At 53.5% G+C, this 20,588-nt stretch overlaps 2 protein-coding genes across 4 annotated transcripts; one reads left to right on the top strand and one right to left on the bottom strand.

The window, feature by feature from the left end:
- The first annotated feature begins 62 nt into the window (after positions 1–62).
- OARD1 (O-acyl-ADP-ribose deacylase 1) lies at positions 63–4,326 on the top strand. Of its 3 annotated transcripts, none has more exons than XM_040085714.2 (6): positions 63–212; positions 632–699; positions 1,365–1,509; positions 1,621–1,679; positions 2,369–2,481; positions 2,771–4,326. In XM_040085714.2, exons 2-6 carry the CDS (start codon positions 664–666, stop codon positions 2,871–2,873), a joined length of 456 nt encoding a protein of 151 aa, XP_039941648.1. In that variant the 5' UTR covers positions 63–212; positions 632–663; the 3' UTR covers positions 2,874–4,326. The 3 variants fall into 3 exon arrangements, with proteins under 3 accessions (XP_039941648.1, XP_039941647.1, XP_039941649.1); XM_040085713.2 differs by lacking the exon at positions 63–212 and adding an exon at positions 214–337; XM_040085715.2 differs by lacking the exon at positions 63–212 and adding an exon at positions 410–485.
- On the bottom strand, positions 4,320–20,354 carry APOBEC2 (apolipoprotein B mRNA editing enzyme catalytic subunit 2). The gene is made up of 5 exons (XM_040085716.2): positions 20,165–20,354; positions 19,331–19,469; positions 9,531–9,688; positions 5,209–5,756; positions 4,320–4,837 (listed from the first exon to the last, which is right to left on the bottom strand). The coding sequence occupies exons 1-4, from the start codon at positions 20,335–20,337 to the stop codon at positions 5,216–5,218; spliced, it is 1,011 nt and encodes a 336-aa protein (XP_039941650.1). The 5' UTR covers positions 20,338–20,354; the 3' UTR covers positions 4,320–4,837; positions 5,209–5,215.
- Positions 20,355–20,588: the final 234 nt, after the last annotated feature.

The raw sequence follows: 20,588 nt of genomic DNA, 5'->3' as shown, positions 1-20,588 counted from the left end.
GCCGTACCGCCATGTTGTGTGGGGCCGTTACCGCCATGTTGTGTGGGGCCGTACCGCCATGTTGTGTGAGGCCACACCGCCGTGTGGGCTGAGGACGATCCGCCGATTCCCCGCCAGGCGGGTCCGCCATTTCGCCGCGAGGCGGGGCCGCTGAGGCTGAGGCGGTATCGCCAATGTCCCCCTGAGGCGGAGCCGCCGTGCCGGCAGAGGCGGTACCGTGTGGCCGTGAGGCGGGGCCGCCCTTGCGGCTCGGCCGGAGCGATGTGGGCGGTGCTGGGCAGGCTCGGCGTGGCGCAGGCCGTGGGCCTGGCCCCGTTGATCGCTGTGCGCCCCTTGGGTGCGGCGGCTGAGTGGCCCAGAGGGGTGGGGGGAGGAGGAGGAGGACGAGGAGGGCGATAATGGTGATGCGGAGGAGGGCGGCAGCCTGCGGGTGCCGGTTGTGCGGTGACCCGGGGCTGGGGCCTCCTCCCGGGCCGGAGCTGTAGGTACAACGGGACCGGGTCAGGGGCACCGGTATCTTCAGGGTTGTCCCGCTGTAACTAATCAGTTAGGCTTATCCTCGCCCCCCCTAACACACTCCTACTTGCCTAGTTTGAGGTTCCTAACAATTGTTTTTCTCTCATCTTTCCAGCCAAAGGAGCCTTCTCCATACCCCACGTTACCATGGCCACCCACTTCTCCAAGGATCAGGAGGAGAGAGTGCGTAGGAAATGGGTTACGTGGGATATTATTGTCTGTGCCAAGAGGCCGTCCCCTCTTTACAGCCCTGACAGCACGGTGCTGACCGCATCCTGCGACTTTTGGGAGCAGAGGGGCTGCCAGAATTCTGTGTGCCTGTTGTGTGTAATGTCAGTGGGGCAGGTGCTGTGCAGCAGCACAGAGCTCACCTGCCTGCCTGAGCACCTCGAGACTGGTGCTGCTGGAGGGGTTTCACTCATCCAGCTGCGCTCTCCGTCACATAATTACCCTCCTAAATTTTGTTTTTGTAAGATTACCTGCTGAGCTGGCACGTGATGCTCATGAATGTTCTTGTTGAGAATGTGTAGTGGGTTTGTAATTCTGTGTATGGGGCGTGTAATTCTCTCTGGTGGGTTTGCAGTTCTCTCTAGTGGGTTTGTAATTATTTATATTGGGTTTGTCATTCTGTGAGTTCGGGTTGTAACGCTGTCAATGTGGTTTGTAATTCTGTCTACGGGGTTTGTAATTCCACGTGTGGAGTTTGTAATTCCCTCCCTCTGGGTTTGTAAACTCAAACCACTTGGTCCCTGCACAGCAAACTCAAACCCTGCCCCTCCTGCTGCCCAGTCCCCGCTCACCAGAGCCCTGTGTGCCCTCTGAGGAGGTTTTGTTGCCCTGCTCTGCAGATCAGGTGTGTGAAGGGGGACCTGTTCTCGTGCCCGGCCACGGACGCCCTGGCTCACTGCATCAGCGAGGATTGCCGCATGGGCGCCGGCATCGCCGTGCTCTTCAAGAAGAAGTTTGGAGGCGTCCAGGAGCTCCTGGATCAAAGTGAGTGCTGCCTGAAGGAGCTCCTGATTTCCGGCAGGGAGGGTGGTGGAGCTGATTGGGGTTTTGGAGTGTGGCTGTTTTTTATAAAACGCCTTGATTTTTGTGCTTTAGAGAAGAAGACGGGGGAGGTGGCGGTTCTGCAGAGGGATGAGCGGTACATTTACTACCTGGTAAGGGCTGGGGTGGCGCTGGGACACCTCCCTGGAGCTAAACTGTCACATTTCAGGCATTAACAGCTGGGTGGGTTTGGTCAAGTTCATGGAATCAGGGAATCACAGAGTGGTTTGTGTGGGAAGGGACCTTAAGTCTCATCCTGAGCAGGAACACTTGCTATCCCAGGGTGTTCCAAGCCATGTCCAGCCTGGCCTTGGACACTTCCAGGGATGAGACAGCCACAGCTGCTTTGGGCAATCTGTTCCAGAGCTTCACCACCCTTACAGGGAACAATTCCTTCCCAGTATCCCATCTGACCCTGCCCTCTAGCAGTGTGACGCTGTTCCTGTTGTTCTGTCTCTCCAGGCCCTTGCAGATAGTCTCTGTCTTGTTGGCTCATTTTGGGCACTGGAGGAGAGTTTCTGGAATGTTCCTCTCAGTAAGAGATGTGCCCTCAAACCTTGCTGGTGAGGAGCAGCCGAGCTGTTCTGTGCATCTGCGTTTCACCTTTACATGGACAGAACCGGCAGCTAAATTTTGTGTTTTAAGCTGTGAAATGTCAGTTCTGTGCTGGGGTCTTTCCACAGAGGCAGGTCTGGGTGCAGAGTTTGGGATATTGCGGAATGTGTGTTTTGTAACATTATTTATAACAAAGTTTGTAGGGGTCACACCCGAGGCACAGCTGAGCTTTTCTGTTTTGCTGTAGATTACAAAGCAGAAGGTTTCTCACAAGCCCACGTATGAGAACATGCAGAAGAGTTTGGAAGCCATGAAAGCTCACTGCCTCAACAACGGAGTCACCGACATCTCCATGCCCAGGTGAGGGGCTCAGGAGCTGGGATGCCAATCCTTGGGTGTTCAGTTTCTAGAAGGATGTCTGAGGCATGACGCACTGCTGTAAGAGAAGAATTCAAGCATCTATCCAACTCCTCTGTTCAACTGGGAAAATCTAATTTGCATTTCAATAATAGCAGAGTGCATTTGAGTTGTTTCCTTGTTCTCCTCATGTTCTGTGGGTTTATGGAGAGCTGAGGCAGGGCCGCCTCAGCCGGCGGCTGCTTGGGCGCAGCACAAGGCCCCACAGCTCTTTTCGTGCTTTATCTTCCAGGATTGGATGTGGACTCGACGGCCTGCAGTGGGAAAAGGTGTCAGCCATCCTTGAGGAAGTGTTTGACAACACTGACATCAAGATCACAGTTTACAGCCTGTAAAGATCCCCCTTCCCCCCAGTTTTGGGAGCAGAACCTGTGAACTGAGGGGGGGCCTGTGTGGGGAGCACATCCTGCACTCGGGTGTCACTCACTCGTGTGACAGTGACAGGGGTTTCCAGCAGCAGCAAGCTCCAGAGAAGTTCATTTGGGCCGTTAATTAGCAGGAGGCAGCGGCGCTGTCAGACCCCTCCCAGCGCGTCCCTGCAGCCGCCAGGTGTCACTGGGGCTCCACGCAGCGAAACCGAGCCGCTGCCTCGTGGGGCCTCGGGGTTTCTGTTTGCCTCGGTGCTGCTGAGCTGCCCCAGGCGCCTCTGCTTTGTTGTGTTTGCCCCGGGCACTGGGGTCATTCACCAGTCCTCGCAGGTGAAACGGTTTCATTTCTCCCTTGGGCCGCTAATTAGGTTTGCTGAGGTCGTGCTCGCTCAGGATCATGCTGTGGTGTTAAATAAACTCTGCCCTGCTGCTGGACTGGTACCTGTGGCTGTTCTGGGGACAGGCTGGGAGTGCTGGAGGGCAGTGCATGCACCTGGTGGGTGTGCTGTATACGGCAGCTCTGTAATTCATGGTCTGCAGAGCTCCGCTTGGTGAGGTTCCAAACGGGCTGATGTGCTCTAAAAACTCACAGGATGCAGTTAAAGGTGGGATTTTCACTTTTTTGTTGCATTTGTAGGCCAGGTGTTACACAGAGGTTGGTGTTTGTCACCCAAGATAAAGGCAGATAAATACCACCCCTGTGGTTCCTGAGATCCAGGAAAACTGATTTGGGAGAGTTTGTTCCAGAACTGAGGAACTGCCACAGGAATTTCCTTTGTGTTTGGTTTCCCACCCTCCCACAATAATTGTTTTATTTTATTTTTTTTTTTACTTCTCTCATTCTGAATGCCCAGAAAAGTGCCAGGTGTGTTGAAGAAATATAAAAATAGGACATAAGAGTTGGGAATTTTGTAGCAGGTTCCCAGTTGGATTTCCTTGTGAAGGGACTGGGTTACTCGGTTCTGTGGGGCTTTTTGCTGCTGCAAATCTTGTTTGTCTTTAAGGTTTCCCTATCCTTACTCTCCCTGTCCCTTGCCTGTATTTTGTAAACCTGTTTGGTGGGGGATTGCTGTAGCTGGGAAAACCAACCTTGGACAAAGAGGAGTTTGGAGCAGAGGGCTGATCCAGAACAGGCATTGATGCTGCTCATGGATTCAGTCCTTCCCCTTATTTGTGTCTGGGTTTTTGTTCTGGTTCCTTACGGCATCCCCGTGAGCTTTGTTTTACATGGAAAATGATCCTGCTCTCCAACACTTGTGTGTACTCTGGAAATTTTTTAGGCATTTAGTTCTCCCTTCCCAGCTACAAAATATTCCCTGTGTGGCTGTCCCTGGATGTCCTTGAACTCAGACTTGTCAGGTTCAATTTAGGACTTCTTGCAAGTAGAGAAGAAGGAATAAACAGTGCTTTGGCTGTTGCAGTGGCGTCCCATTTTATTTCACTTTGCTTTTCCCAGGTTTATATCCCAAACATCATTGTTTGACATCGAGTTCTTGGGCTCCGTCATGATTTGGAAGAGAGCTGTTGGCCCTGAATTAAATCACAGCTCTGACTATTGAGGAGAACAGAGGGAGAAAATTTATTTTTCACCTTAAATCCCTTTCTTTTCCCCTTTCTAATGCGTTTAACCAGCAGCTTTGTTCTAAGGTCTCTTCCCATGAAATATTCCCAGAATGTGATCCCACAGCCTGCCTGTGGATCACTGCCATCCCTTTCACCACAGCGTGGGTTTGGTTGGGGCAGGGAGGGGGAGGAACAAAAAAACACCCAAAGAAACCCCAAACACCAGAGGTCTGTGTTGTTTGTGTGTGTTCAGAGTCCCACAGGGCCTTGTCTCCCAGAGGCTGGTTCTCCATCCTGCTGGAATCAAAGCTTTGGGACTGTCCCAGGTGTCCAGGTCTGTCACATCTCTTCATGGATCCTTTCTCGTCCTGGGGAGGGAAAAAGAGACTCAGAGGTGACTCTTCAGTACCCCATAGAAAAGGGAGTTCTGCAACAGCTGGGATTTCCTTTAATGGTGTTTTTTAGGGTTAGACTTTGGGGTGTGAGTAAAATCCCTTTCAACCTCCATTCCTCTCCCTGTTGTCCTGAACATCATCCCTGTGGGGGACAGGGAGGTGTTCTGGTGGCCCTGGAACTTTTTTATTCTTTATTCCTGGAGGGGAAGACAGAAAAGCACTAAATCCCATGGGAATGTGCTGTGGGGGAGCCCCTGGAAGGGGCTGGGATTGTTACCAATATTCAGCTGACAGAGAAACTGGAACCCCAATTAAGAGAGTTAATGAGCGACCCCCTCACTCACCCGAGCCTCAGTGCAAGATCTCAGCCAGCTTCTCCTCGTAGTACTGGAAATTCTCCTGAATATCCTCCCAGGGCACGAAGGACTTGGCCTCCTCCCCTTCCTCCTGCTCCACAAAGTTCTTCCAGACATACTCAAAGTCTTGAGGCTTCATAATCCTCAGCTTGCAGCCGGCCTCCTTCATGCTCCTGAGGGCCGCCTGCATCTCGGGTTCCTCCCACATGAAGAGCCTGCCCACCATGATGGTGAGGCGCAGCGCCTTGTTCTTGCGCAGCGCCTCGCAGATCCTCTGGGCGCAGGTGACGCAGGGGCTGGAGGACACGTACCAGGTGACGTCGTGGCGGGCGCCCGCCTGGCACGTGGGCAGGATGGTGTTGAAGAAGGCCATCTCGGCGTGGGCGGCCGCGTGCTCGTCCTCCAGGTAGCCGCGGCTGGTGGCCGCCTCCTTGCCCTGCGTCTCCACCACGTAGCACAGGAAGGTTTTGTTCCTGCCCGAGCTGTACTCCACGTTCCTGAACTGGAATTTGAAGAAGTTGGCTGGGAGGCGTTCCCTGAGAGGGGAGAGGAGAGGAAAGAGCGGAGAAGAAGCTCAGAGGCGGGTTTAGGTGAGGGTCACTGCTGGAATCCCGGGCGCTGAGAATTCCAGCCTTTCTGTGCTGAGAGCCGCTGACCCCCAGCCAAACACTGCATTGACCTGAGGCCGTGGAACAGCTCCCAAAATTGAGTGACAGCACTGGGATTGTGGGTGTGGGGTTTGGATAGAAGTGTGTGATATCACAGGGTGCAAAACTTAGAGTTTTAATGTTTAATATATAGTAATATATATAAAGCAAGGTGGAGGAATTAGGGCATAGACCAGCCCTTCTTTTTCACCTTCTTCTTATGGCTCTGGGTGGTGTTTTATAATTGGATAGAAAAGTTATTTTAACCCAATAACCAGTATTGCCAGCCACAGGTGGTTGGTTATTGGGTTAAAAGTAAAAATAATTCAGGTGTCATTTCATAACTGGACAATTCATTCTTAAAAGGCCTGACAGAGGGATAGAGACAGCGCTGTTTTCTACTTTGTTAGCCAGAACTCACAGCTTGTGGGACTGTAGCATAGATAAGAATGAATAAACATCTGAGTCTGAACATGAACACCATCTCTCGAGCATTTAACCCCAACTCTAACAGAAAAAATAAAAAAGCTTTGGTCACCCTCTTGGGTCATCCCTGTGTGGGGCCGTGGACAAATCACTGCATCTCCCCTGATTTCTCTTTGTTCCAAGGTTTAGGTTCTAAAACACCCAGGATCAAATCCAGCTTTGCTGTGAAAATGTGGATTTCCTGCTGGAGTCCCTACTGATGAACTTCACCTTCTCTTTTAATTTATTGTCCATGTCTTCCCTTCTGTGGCTCCAAGATCACCTCGTGATGGAACATCTCACGGGATGGCTCTGGAGATGGGAAGGGAAAAGGGATGGAAAAGAGTGGGGAAAAAATACACGTGCTTCCAAGAACTGCACTTTTCCTGCTTGGTCTCCTGGATAATGAGTGCTTCTTTGGCTGAGGATTCTTTAATTGATGATTTTTTGAAGGGCAGACATGAGACACCCATTCCAGAGCGATGTCTGCAGTGAGTGGTTTCACGGTAACATCAGGTTTTTAAATACATCAGAGGCGCAGGGAATTTCATCCCTGATTTAACTGCCCGACAGCAGAGGGGTCACAGCGGTGACGAGGTTGGCTCTGGGTTTTTGTGGAACAGCTGAAGCAGCAGCAACCTGCTCCAGGATGGATTGACTGGGAGCTCCATTCAGCCAGCCCTTCCAGATGGATTTTATTGCTTATCTCGGCGTGCGCCCGAGCTTAGCTGGGATGTTCACCTCGACTCTGCTCCCAGCCATTTGGAATCTGCATTTGTTCAATTAATAATGATCCAATAAGCAGTAGAAACAACACTCAGAGCCCATTCCAATGCCTGGGAACCCTTTCTGTAAAGGAATTCCCCCTGATGTCCTCCCCTGGCACAATTTGAGGCCATTTCTCCTCACTCTCTTTTCTGGGAGAAGAGGCTGATCCCTACCTGGCTCCAGGGGGTTGTGGAGAGTGAAAATGTTCATGGAAATCAGTTAAAAACTGTTCACAGGCACTGAATTCCCCAATATTCTTGATATAAACCCCTGCTCTGACACTAGGCTGGGGCAGCACCTAAGGATACGAAAGATCAAAATTGAAACCTTCCCTGAAAAGCATCATTTAAATGGCATTTTTTAGGGATTTCTAAACGCTCCAACCTAATTTATCACTTTTCCCCGGGGTAGCAAAGTGATAGATCGTATTGAGACTAAAAGAAAAAATAAAATATCGAAATTTTCAGGCAGAATTTTCATTCTGGGGTTGAAGTTGCTGAAATCAGGTGGGCTGGAGCAAAGGGCAGCTACCCAGTGTGATCCTGGCACTGTCACACAGGAGAGAAGGAAAACATCTAATGAGGGAATAAAAATGCAGATTATCTAAAAGAGTAACAAGGAATTATTCCTACAAGGAGCCTCATTTATCCCCAGGGAAAGTGGAAATAAATGTGGCAGGAAATGCTCCCAGATTGGGATTACAGGCTGTGTTCAGCCAGAAAAAAATGGGATAATATTCTTAAAGAGAGTAATTGGCTTCCCAGTGATTCCTGGAAGCCAGACTCCTCCTGGAGCTGTAAACAGCAGAGTGAGAACTTGGCTGGGAGTCCTGAGATGCCCCTAATCCGAGGGCTAAGGCTGAAATGCAACATAATTGGGTTTAAGTGCTTCTTCCCTGGCTGCAGTTGCGCTCCCTCATCACTCCCAAAGCTGCCTTGATTGGCTGGGAATTTGGAAATCGCTGCAAAAACCCGCGCGGTGATCCCAGGTCAAGGCCTGGCCTGATCTCCCGGCGTCCTCCTTAAAATGAAAGTTAAAAATTTCCCTGGGGTTTCTTTACCTCTCTGGGGGGTCCTTTAGGTTTTGTGCTTCACTTCCTCGCTGTCCCCTTTGCAGGGTGGGAAATCCTGCCAAATCCCGGAGCACCCGTGGCATTCCAATGAAGGATTTAATTGCAGGACGGTGCTAAGGAAATTTTTCAGCACAGGGCCTTGGGCTTAGCAGGGAAGTTTGGGAATCCTGCTCAGCATTTCCAACCGCAGGCCGAGTGCTCCAAGGCTGGAATGCCCGATTTGCTCATCAAAGTCCATTTTAGGACACGTGTTAAATGTTCAGTGGTTCGTATCCACAATTTTAGGTGCCTTAGCTCCATTCCTAGCAGAGGGATGTTCTTTCCTTAAAAGCCACAGCCAATCATTGATTTCGATGATTATACCTGACAGAGACTGCCCCAAGAAGGGACTTTTTTTCACACCAGTCACATTTTCAGAAGAAAATGGAGATTTTTCCTCCCCTGGGCAGGAATGGAACCCAATTTTGTGACAGAGGTGCTTGTCCTGCCTCAGTCATCCTGGTGGGAACAAGCAGCCAAAATCCACCTGCAGAGCCCGTGGCACAGGCAGAAGGATTCCAGGGGATATTTTGGGGGCCTGAGCTTTACTTTTAAGTAGCTGGAAGAAATCCTGGGTTTGGTTAATTTGCGGGGACACTCCTGTGGTGGCTGATAAGGGAAATGGGAGAAGGACTCATCCTGCTGCTCCTACAGGGAGCTTTGGGGGGAGCAGACACCCAGGGCTTTTCCTACTTGCAGCTGTCAATTATGGCTGAGTTCAGCTTCCACCAGATCCCTGTGATATCCTTCTTTTCCAAAGGCCAGGCTCCCTGCTGCCCTGCTGCCTTCAAAACCGCCTCTTGTTTTGGAGCCTTCCTGCAAGTCGGGCTTTTTGGTTTCCTTATGAAAGTCAGGCTCCAGCTGTGGCTGTGGAGCTCTTGAAAATGTGAACCTTTAGGTCTCTTGAAAAATCTGTCCCTCAGGCCCATCAAGCCAATCAGCCATAGCAGGGGTGTTTTTCCTGATCCACAGGTGGAGAAACTCTCGGACAAGAGCCATTGATCACAGCAAGAAATCGATAGCGGGCTCTCATCAAAGCCAGCGCCTCCATCCCCATCCCACCAGCGGGGCTGGGAGGGAACCAGCGCTGCAGAAACAGAGCTGTTCCTATAAAACGAGCTCACTTCTGTGCCTGCCTGCTGGGAGTCCATCCCCTAAAAGTCAGCAAAACTTAAAGCAAAGCTCCACAATAAATCCAAACCATTTCAGACTCTTCAGAAACGCGCCGGCAGAAGATGCCGCTTGTGCTGCCCGACCTAAAAGCCGAGACAGAGCTCTCTGAACTCGCCCAGTCCCAGATGTGAATCCCAGTCTCTTACCCTGTCACAATCTCAAAGGGTGGCAGGTCCTCCCTCTTCACCTTCTTCTTCTTCCCCTCGCCCTCCTCGGCGTTGTCGGGTTCCCCGTTCTGGGCGTTGCTGGGCTCCTCCTGCTTCTCTGCCATCTTCCCCAGGACACCGGGACCGAGCCGTGGCCACTGGGAGAGAGAAAGAGCGATTTCTGAGAGCTCTGAGAGCCGAGGGAGGAGGGAAAACAGAGCTGGGAGCTCCTGCCCCAGGCACAGTTGTCGGGAACTAAATATGGAACAAAGCGGCCGCAGGGGCTGGACGGGGTTGGGTGACCCAGGGCTCTCGGGTGTCACCTCCTTCCCCTGCTCTCTCCAACCCCTTTCAGCGGTCCCTCTTGCTCCCCTTTTAATTTCAAACCAAGTGACAACTTGGCGGTGGGCGGGATGAGCCCCTCATTTTCCCTGATGGAAAACCCTGGAAGCTGGAGCGTGTATTTATCCTCTGGGCTGACGGGCGGCTGGCACGGGGCAGCTCCCTGCTCTCACAGCCTCCTCTGCCAGGGGATTCCATGGCTGACCTTGAAGGACCAGCTCGGCCTGGCCTGGCTCAGGGGAAGGGCTCGTGGGTGTTTTGCTGGAAAATCCCTGCGTTTGGTGCGTTTGGTTTCCTGGATCACCTGGAGCAACCCAGCAGAAGACCTGTTCTTCATCCCACCCTGCTCATGCAGGGCTCTGAGGGGGAAATCTCCTCGTTGGAGCTGGAAATCCAGGCCAGAACCTTCTCCCAGATATTTGAAAGTCCGGCTGGAATTCCCAGTGGGAAGCAGCGCTGCTTCTCCCGTTGTTCTGCATTTTCTTCCCCGTTGCCTGAGCGTTCCACAAGTTCCCAGGGCACTGGGATATATCTGGGTTGGAGGGGTTTTTTTCCTCTATTTTTGGTTCCTTTCAGGATTATATGAGACTATCCCAGCACCTCACTCCCCATTTCAATAATTTACAGTTTGTATCAATCCTGCCTGAGCCGAGTTTAACAAAAACCTGGGTGAGGCTTTTCCCAGGGAGCAATCCTGGCCATGCCATGGGGCAAAGGAAGTGGGAAAAACACGGCTGGGCAGGATTTTGGAATCAAAACACACTGGAAATCAAAGCTCCAGTACTGTGGGCTCTGCACTTAGCTCAGAACCCACCAGCAGCAGCCTTTGAGGAAATGTGGGATATTGAGCTGTATTTGATGGAGTATTCAGTCAGTATTAGTGGAAAAAACCCTGCTCTTGGTTTGATGAAGAGAAGAGGTATTCCATAAAAATCAAATCAGTGGGAATATCTGCTCTGGAGCCAGCCTCTGTATCCTGTCAGACCCAGCTCTTTGGAGCCATGGGATGAGGCTGCGCCATCACCAAGCAAAATAAATCCACACAATCGGGCAGGTAATTTGTTATCAGAGAAAACTAATAACAAATGATCACAGATAATTAATTCTGGCTGCTCTTCCCAGCCCCCTTGCCTTGCTGTGCTGGATATCCTCTGGAGCAGATTTGGGGGGCAGAGCCCCCCTGTGATGAGTTGTTGTTTCGGTGGTGTTGTTTAGGTGACAGGGCTGGCAGTGGTGACAGCCCAACCAGGGATTTGACAAATTCCGAGACATCCTATCCATGGAACATACGCCTTCCACGGTGCAGGATTTTATTTATTTTTAAGCCTAAAATACTTTCCTGCCGGGCAGGGGTGGTGTTTTGCCTCCTGCGTGGTGACAACACTCAAATTCCACCTCCCCTGTCCAATTGCTGTCACCTCTGACATTTCAGGGGCTGCTTTTGGGTTGGGAATCCTCTCCCGATGACTGACAGCTCATTTCCTCCTAATCCTGATATTTTCAAGCAGCATCTCAGCCCCTCTCCAGTCCCTCTGACCCACTCTGCTTTATTTTTGGAAGCTCTTCATGGCTGGGGTCCCAATTTTGCTGCAGCTTTAGCCTGGCCCCTCCGAGGGCTGAGCTCTAATCTAATCTGGGGAATGTGGCACCGAGGTTCCCCCTCTCTCCAGCCTTTCCCAGCTGCTGCCCAGCTCCTTCTAGGGCAGTGCTTGGAACAGCCACAAAAATATAAAAGGGCACCACGGGGCTGCTGCGCTGGAGCTGGGGCTGGGTGAGGGCTCTGGTGGCTTTGGTGGCCCCAAATGTGTCCCCAGACTGTGCACCTTTTTGAATTTGAAAATAACAAACCAGAGTTTGTCCTGAGGTTCCCCCTCCACCTGTCCCTGTCCCCAGGGATTTCATCTTTTATCCAGCTGGCTCTGAATTTGTCCATCAAATCCCAGGATTGCTGAGGATGGAAAATCCCTCTGGGATCATCGAGTCCAAGCTGTGCCTGACCCCCACCCTGTCCCCACCCTGAGCACTTAGTGCCACCTCCAGGTGACACCTCCAGGGATGGACACTCCAAACCTCCCTGGGCTCTTCCAAGGCTCCATGAGGAAATTCCTGCTGCTGTCCCCCCGGAGCCTCCCCTGGCACAGCCTGAGGCCGTTCCCTCTCCTCCTGTCCCTGTGCCCTGGGATGAGATCCCAAATCCCCCCCGGCTGTCCCCTCCTGTCAGGGAGTTGTGCAGAGCCAGGAATTCCCCCTGAGCCTCCTTTTCTCCAGGCTGAGCCCCTTCCCCAGCTCCCTCAGGATTCTCCAGACCCTTCCCCAGCTCCCTCAGGATTCTCCAGACCCTTCCCCAGCTCCCTCAGGATTCTCCAGACCCTTCCCCAGCTCCCTGAGCCCCTCGCTCAGAGCCTGTCCGTGGTCTCACAGGGGACACACAGGGCAGGGCTGAGGGACAGCCAGGGCTGGGAGAAGCTTCCAGGCTGTGCTGGAATTTTGGATATTGAGGCTTCTGCATCCATCCAAGTCCAGAGCAGCTTCTTCAGCGACTTCAGAGGTGCCTCTGATGACTTTTATCCGCGAACAGGGATCTCTGCAGTGTCCCCTGCGCTGTCCCTCTCCTTGCGGCAGGAATTCGTGGAGTTAACCTGGCTGCTCCCTTTCCTGTCACCCACACCTGCCTGCCGCGGGCCGTGCCAGGAAAAGGGAGCTTTTATGGCATCGTGGGGCCGGAGGAACATTTTGGGAGAGATGCGAGAGTGAAATAAGAGCCTGGCCGGGTGAGTCACGGCTCTGATGCCGAGGGGACAGCTGGTGGCACTAACAAACGTCTCCCGAGAGACGCCGCCTGCCAGCCAGCCCCCTCCTGCTTTTTCCAGCTGTAACCACGGGACGAATCCAAATAAATAAACACTGACAGCTTCCCTTCCTTCCTCCCGGGCTTCCCACCTGTCCCTCTCCTCCTGCCTCAGGACCAGAAATGTTTCAAGGAGAGCTGGAAACCCTCCCGTGCCAGGGGATCGAGCTGGGCAGCGCCCAAATCCTGCCGAGAGATGCTCCAGCCCAAATCCTGCTGAGACGTGCTCCAGCCCAAATCCAGCTGAGACATTCTCCAGCCCAAATCCTGCCGAGGGATGCTCCAGCCCAAATCCAGCTGAGGGATGCTCCAGCCCAAATCCTGCTGAGACGTGCTCCAGCCCAAATCCTGCTGAGGGATGCTCCAGCCCAAATCCTGCCAAGGGATGCTCCAGCCCAAATCCTGCTGAGGGATGCTCCAGCCCAAATCCTGCTGAGGGATGCTCCAGCCCAAATCCTGCCGAGAGATGCTCCAGCCCAAATCCTGCCAAGGGATGCTCCAGCCCAAATCCTGCTGAGGGATGCTCCAGCCCAAATCCTTCTGAGACATGCTCCAGCCCAAATCCTGCCGAGGGATGCTCCAGCCCAAATCCGGCTGAGGGATGCTCCAGCCCAAATCCTGCCGAGAGATGCTCCAGCCCAAATCCGGCTGAGGGATGCTCCAGCCCAAATCCTGCTGAGACTTCTCCAGCCCAAATCCTGCCGAGAGATGCTCCAGCCCAAATCCTGCTGAGGGATGCTCCAGCTGCGCTGAGCCCCAGCTGAGGGATGTTCTCACCTCTGTACCTGCCTCATCCTCCCAGCCAGAGCCTCCCTGGCGCCCAGTTCCCAGCCTGGCACATGAGGAGCCTTGGCAGGCGCTGCTGCCTCCCCGGTTAATTCCGAGCCCAACTGGGAGTTAACGACAGCTCCCAGTAGGGCTGGAGCTCCTGCTGCGGCTTCCTGAAGCAGCTCTGGGGGAAAAGAGAGCTCCAGCCCTGCTCCAAGCACAGGAATTCCTGTCCTGCAGCACCCGGAGCTGGGGCAGGGCCTGGCAGAGCGGCTGTGACACCTGTGTCACCCGTGTCACCCGTGTCACCTGTGTCACCCGTGTCACCCGTGTCACCTGTGTCACCCGTGTCACCCGTGTCACCTGTGTCACCTGTGTCACCCGTGTCACCCGTGTCACCTGTGTCACCCGTGTCACCTGTGTCACCCGTGTCACCCGTGTCACCCGTGTCACCCGTGTCACCTGCAGGGAGGTGACAAACCCTGGCTGGCACCTCTGTGGGGGCTTTAACAGGGCTGCAGGCAGCAGCAGCCAGGGAAAGCTCTGTCCTGCTGCGGGTCAGGGGGTGAGAGGAGGGGAAGGGGAGAAAGGGGGAAAGGGAAAAAAGGGGAAAGGAAAAAACCCGGGGGAACGGGGGAAAGGAAAAAAAGGAGAAGGGAAAAAAGGGGAAAGAAAAAAAAAAAAAAAAAAGGAGGGAAGGGAAGGGAAGGGAAGGGAAGGGAAGGGAAGGGAAGGGAAGGGAAGGGAAGGGAAGGGAAGGGAAGGGAAGGGAAGGGAAGGGAAGGGAAGGGAAGGGAAGGGAAGGGAAGGGAAGGGAAGGGAAGGGAAGGGAAGGGAAGGGAAGGGAAGGGAAGGGAAGGGAAGGGAAGGGAAGGGAAGGGAAGGGAAGGGAAGGGAAGGGAAGGGAAGGGAAGGGAAGGGAAGGGAAGGGGTTGGTTGTGCACAAATCCTGCGGCTGCAGCAGCCAGGGAGTGACCGCTGGGCCCAAGGGGCACCCTCAGTTTAATGGAAATTCCTCCACCTCCTGGAGGCTGGAGTTTGGGGTGAGGGGCATCCCCAGAGGCAGCCCTGGGCTCCGAGTGGATTCATTCCTGGGAGCCATCGGGGTCAGGGCACACCCTGGGCTGGGACACTGCGCCCATTCCAAAGGCGAATCTGGGGTTGGGGCTGGACAAACGCGAGCTTGGACAGGGCTGGGACCCTCCTGGGACAGTGGGATGATCCTCAAGTTCCCTTCCATCCCAAACCATTCCAGGATTCTGTAAACCCAAGGCTGGTTTGGGGCTGCCTGCACAGCCTGGCCAAGAAACCCTCCAGATGACTTTGGAATGTCATTAAAGTTATTTTTATGCAAGGGGCTTCAGTGTATCTGTTTGAACAGCAAATGCGCCAAATGATGCTTTAAATATTAATACAGGAGCGTGTCTCACTGAATTTAATTTTCCCAATTGATTTCAAGCTGCTCTGGATAGGACAGGGAGGATTATTTGCTATTTTTGCTGCCTGTGAGAAAAGGCAGGAGGCAAAGAAAAGGTCCTTCTGCACTTACAGGTTTGCTTGGGAGGAGGAGAAATTGGAAAGAAAATAAGAACGAGGCAGCCAGTCCCAGCAGCTGGGAAAATGGGGAGGGCAAACATGGAAAAAAAAATAAATCTATTAATCTTAATTTCAGATTTTCCTTTGCCTGCAGGAAAAAAAAAAAAAAAGTGGGAAGAGGAAATAGACCCAATTTATGAAAGCTGATCAAATATGCATTCATCTATTTAATTGGAAATGTTATTAAAGGGTTGCAGGTATGAGCCAGATCCAGAGCCACCAATTTAAATGTGATTTAAATAATTCTCTCCCCTTTCCAAAAGGAGATAAAAGCTCCTTTAATCCTTCCTGGCCTCTCTGCCTGGCCCTGCTCATCCCTGTCCCCTCAGGAGAGGATGGGCAGAGCCTAAATCAGCCTGAACTCCCCCAGATCAGCCAGACCCCACCTTCCTTTGAGGCAGAAATAATTCACATTTCCCTGTCCATTGGCATTCAGGGCTTCCTGGGCGACACAGGAGCTGTAAATAAATGCAGTGGTATCACGGATAAAAAGCCCTGAAGTGTTATAGGGTCTCTTTTTTTATCTTTATTTTTATTTTCCCAGCAGCTTTTGATGTCCCCAGTGCCGCTGGCGGGGATCTGTGGGGCTGCTGCTGCTCCAAGGCCTTTTCCTGCAGCTTTTCCTGGGGGCAGCACAGCCCTGGGGAAAGAAGTCCTGAGCCAGGGGGGGAAAATGATGGATCAGAATGACAGAATCACCCAATTTGACGAGGAGCTACGAATTCCAGCTGCTCCCAGCTCCCGTTTCTCAGTGGTGCTGAGCCCCCAGCTCTGCCCAGCCGGGATCCAGGGGCGTTCAGCATCTCCCAAAACCCAGCTGCGTGTGAGTCTGAGGATCCCAGCGCCAGGAATTGTCCTGCTCCCCTTGGAGCTGGGCTGGTGGGGCAGAGGAGCTCGTCCCAGGGATGTCCCCAAGGAGGGACCTTGGGGACCTTTGGGGTTCCAAACCCACCCGGCCATGAGCTCCCAGCCTGCCCCAGGAGTGAATCCAGCTCTGGGCCCTTCCCAAATCCCTTCCCTCGATCCCTTTTGGGAACCTCACCCCCAACCGGAACAGCGAGAATAACTCAGATTTATTTATTTGTTCTCAGAAAACCCCACAATGGCTTGTTTCATTCAAAGCAAATACAACTTATGTTACAGCCCCAGCTGAGCCCTCCCACCCCCAATTACAACCCCAATTAATTACAGCCCCGATTGCAGCCCGTGCCAGGAAGAAGATCCACGTGCCCCTTCTTTTACATTTAACGCTTTTAGCGATGAAAAGTAACGTAAATTCTGTCTGGAGACACCAGAGCTCAAGTTCTTAGGAAAAGGGATAGACCAGGATGAGTCCATGCACCCCTTGTGTCTGACTCCATCCCACCCCTTTGGAATTCCCGTTATTTTAACCTCCAGGATGAGGCACTTGCACTGCGCCTGCCGGGTTCTGCCTGGGGCTTTTTGCTAATTACACCATTAATTACGGAATTCCAGGCAGTGGGAGCAGGCTCACGAGTTTTACGTGCTCTCGTGTCTCTGCGCTCGAGAAAAAAAATGAGCAAAATTAAGAGTTTTCTTCAAAAGGCGCCGGTGTGAGTTTTTCAGTTCTGCTGAGGAATGGCACACGGAGGTGGAAGAGAGGAATTTCCCTTTGGGAGAAGCGTTTATTTGCTGCTTTATCCCGGAGCAGGGAGGGGAAGGAGCGGGATGCTCCCCAAACAGGAGGCAGAGCCCAATCTGCATCCACCAGCAGAGCAAAACCCATCTCTGCCGGCAGATAAAGAGCTAAAGCACAAACCAGGGCATACAGGAACACGAAGCAACAGCACAAAGAAAAAAAAAAAAAAAAAAAAATTTAAAAAAATCGAGTCATTTGTTTTAAAAAAAAATCAAGTAATTTCTTTTGAAAAATCAAGTAATCTCAAAAAAAAAAAAATCAGGTTGTTAAAAAAATCAATTAATTTCTTTTTTAAAAAAATCAAGTAATTTCTTCTAAAAAAATCAAGAAATTAATTTAAAAAACCACAAGTAATCCCTTTTAAAAAATAAGTCATTTCTTTTAAAAATATCCATTTATTTAAAAAAAAAAAAAATCAGGTAAGTTCTTTAAAAACTGGCAGTGCAGAGGTGAAGGCCGTTTCGGTTCGGTCCCAGCAGAGGAGATGGGATTTGCCACGTGTGTGACCAAGCTCTGCTCCGGGGGGATGGCGGCAGTGGCGAGGGGTGCCCGGGGTTCCCAGCGTGGATTATTCCGGATCATTTGGAATTCGACCCGGTGGCATTAAGGCCAGGGAACAGCTGGAGCCCCCCAAACCTGGTTAAAGGAGGGGAACGGTGCCAACCTCTCACGGCGGAGAGTGAGAGGAGGAGGAAGAGGAGGAGGAAGCAAATCCCAAAATGAACCCCCCCTAAATTTTTACACTTTTGCTTCACCTCGGGACGCTTTAGCTGCACCCAACGCCTCGGTTTAGTCGCTCTTGTGCTCGGGGTTGTCCTTCCAGATGCGGATGGTGAGGCAGGTGGCCATGGCCAGCCAGCCCAGGTAGGGCAGCAGCAGCAGCGCTGCCAGCCGGTTGATGCGGTACCAGGAGCACAGCGTGCCCACGGCCAGCCCGTCCAGGCACAGGATGTCGATCAGCGCCTGTGGCAGACACAGCTCGGTCACTCCCGGCTCGGGAAAGGGGCACGGCCCCGCCCCGAGCTGCCAAAATATCCCGGTGCAGCCGGGGACCCGGGGCTGTCCGCGCTGGAGACACCCCGACACTCGGGACACTGTCCCTGGGCTCCATCGGCGACATCTGAGTGTGTCCCGTGTTCGTGTCACTAATTAATGTCACTAATTAATGTGCTCGTTGCTCGTTATCGAATCCCTGCTCCTGGCGAGTGTCCCCTCTGCTGACACAAGAACCTGCTCATGGTGGTGGCCACTGAACAAAGCTCCCCAACAGCCAAAATATCCCGGTACCGGAGGGGACCCGGGGCAGGGATGGGGCTGTTGGCACCGAAACAACCCCGACCTCTATCAGTGACATCTGTGTCACACCCCAAGCTGACACTAATTAATGTGCTCTTTACTCATTATGGAATCCCTGCTCCTGGTGAGTGTCCCCTCTGCTGACACAAGAACCTGTTTATGGTCATGGCCACTGAACAAAGCTCCCCAACAGCCAAAATATCCCGGTACCGGAGGGGACCCGGGGCAGGGATGGGGCTGTTGGCACTGGAGCCACCCCAGCCGCAAGTATGTTATCCCTGGGCTCCATCGGTGACATCTGAGTGTGTCACACCCTGCGCCAACACTAATTAATGTGCTCTTTACTCATGGTGAGTGTCCCCTCTGCTGCCACGCAACCTGCTCCCGCCCGTGGCCACTGAACAAACCCTTCAACAGCCAAAATATCGTGGTACCAGAGGGGACCCGGGGCAGGGATGGGGCTGTTGGCACTGGAGCCACCCCAGCCCCCGGGACGTTGTCCCTGGGCTCCATCGGTGACATCTGTGTCACACCCTGCGCCAACACTAATTGATGTGCTCTTTGCTTGTGATGAGCTTTCCCTTTGCTGCCACACAACCTGCTCATGGCCGTGGCCACTGAACAAACCCTCCAACAGCCAAAATATCCCAGTGCAGGTGGGCATCCGGGGCAGGGATGGGGCTGTTGGCACTGGAGCCACCCCAACCCCAAGTATGTTGTCCCTGGGCTCCATCGGTGACATCTGAGTGTGTCACACCCCGAGCTGACACTAATTAATGTGCTCCTTGCTCGTGGCGATCTTTCCCTTTGCTGACACACAACCTGCTCCCGGCCACTGAACAAACTCTCCGACGACACCTCTCACCCCCAGAGTGACAAAATTCACGTGGCATCGCGAATCCCCGTCCGTGCCTCCGTCACCTCGGGCCCTGGCACCTGCGGCAGAGCCGGGTGGCCCAGCCCGGGTGTGGCAGCGCCCCAGCCCCGCCCTGCCTGTGCCCGATAAACGCCCCGGGAGCTGCTCACCCCCCCAGGGGTGCCGCAGCGCTGTTGTCACGCAGGGTGTGACCCCACAAAAGGCTTTATCTCCCAGCAGGACCCTTAACTGGGGGGTGCAGCCCTGGCTCTGCCCAGCCCCGGATCCCCACCCCGGCTATCGGAGCGGGGCGAGGCTGCGGGGCGCCGATACCATTGTCTGCGTGCGGCTGGGCTCCAGCTCCCCGCGCAGCCACGTCACCCCCTGGGCGCTGCCCCAAAGCGCCCCAAAGCCGTCAGGGAAGCCCCCGTTACCATGTTGAGGTTGCGGGCACCGAAGAACAGGGGGGGCCATGCCCAGTTGAGCGCCAGCTGAGCCCCGTAGAGCCCCAGGGGGACGATGGCCTTGCTGCTGCAGCCACCGAGGTCGTTCCACACCAGGTAGGAGGCGTAGCTGGGAGGAAGGAGACGCGTTAGTGCCCGCGCCCACCCTCGGGAGGGACAGCGTCTCTGCTGCATGAGTGTTTTCCCTTTGTGCCACGGCAGGATCCTTTGGAATTCCCGTTATTTTTAACCTTTCCTGATTAATAACGGCACGGGAACGCTCCAGGGTGAGGCACTTGCACTGCACCTGCCGGGTTCTGCCTGGGGCTTTTTGCCAATTACACCATTAGTGACGGCCTTTGAGGCAGTGGGAGCAGGCTCACGAGTTTTGCGTGCTCTCGTGTCTCCGCACTCAAAAAGTGAACAAAATTTTTCTCGGCGCAGCCCAGGAGCTGAGCTGCTCTCTGGGAGCAGGGACAGGGCCAAGGTGACAGCTCTGGGGAGGGTTAGGTTGGATTTTGGGAAAGGTTCTTCCCCCAGAGGCTCCTGGGCACTGCCCAGGCTCCCCAGGGAACGGGCACAGCCCCGAGTCCGGCTTGGAGCGTTTGGACAGCGCTGCCAGGGATGCACAGGGTGGGATATTGCAGGGCCAGGAGCTGGATTGGACGATCCCCTTCCAGCTCGGGCTGTTCCACGATTCCACATCCCAAACCTCCCCTGCCCACAGCTGAGTGCCCGGTGCCAGGGCTGGCTGTGTCCCTGCCAGCACCGTGCCAGGCTCAGCCCTGGCGCGGCAGGACGGGAGGCAGCGGTGCCAGCACTCACCCCATGCCCGTGTACAGCATGGTCCAGGCCACGGGGAACATTCTCCGGGACGGGCACCACGAAGGTTTCTTCAGCTTCTCGTACCAGGCTGGGATTTCCTTCCTGTTGAGGAACCAGCCGAGGAACCCTCCGACATGGGGCAGGACGGTGAAGCCCACGGCGTAAGCCCACATCCTCCCTCGGGGGCTTGGAATCGCTTTTTTTTTTCCCTGCTCTAAGTTGAAAAAGGAAATCATGGCATCACTTTTAAAGGACGTTTCTTTCCCCGCTCCCGTCTTCTGATTCCGTGCTCCACCTCAGTCCCTGTTGCACTGCAGATGGAAAGGATTTAATGTGTTCAGCCCTCTCTGCCCCTCTCTGAAATCGGGATTATTCCTGCCTGGGACGTTTTTCCCCCTGATTTTCCCACCCTTTCCCAGCTCCC

The sequence above is a fragment of the Hirundo rustica genome, chromosome 24, assembly GCF_015227805.2.
Source record: "Hirundo rustica isolate bHirRus1 chromosome 24, bHirRus1.pri.v3, whole genome shotgun sequence".
Taxonomy (NCBI): domain Eukaryota; kingdom Metazoa; phylum Chordata; class Aves; order Passeriformes; family Hirundinidae; genus Hirundo; species Hirundo rustica.
The sequence above is the reverse complement of the archived record's forward strand: the minus strand, read 5'-3'. Positions and strand labels throughout refer to the sequence as shown.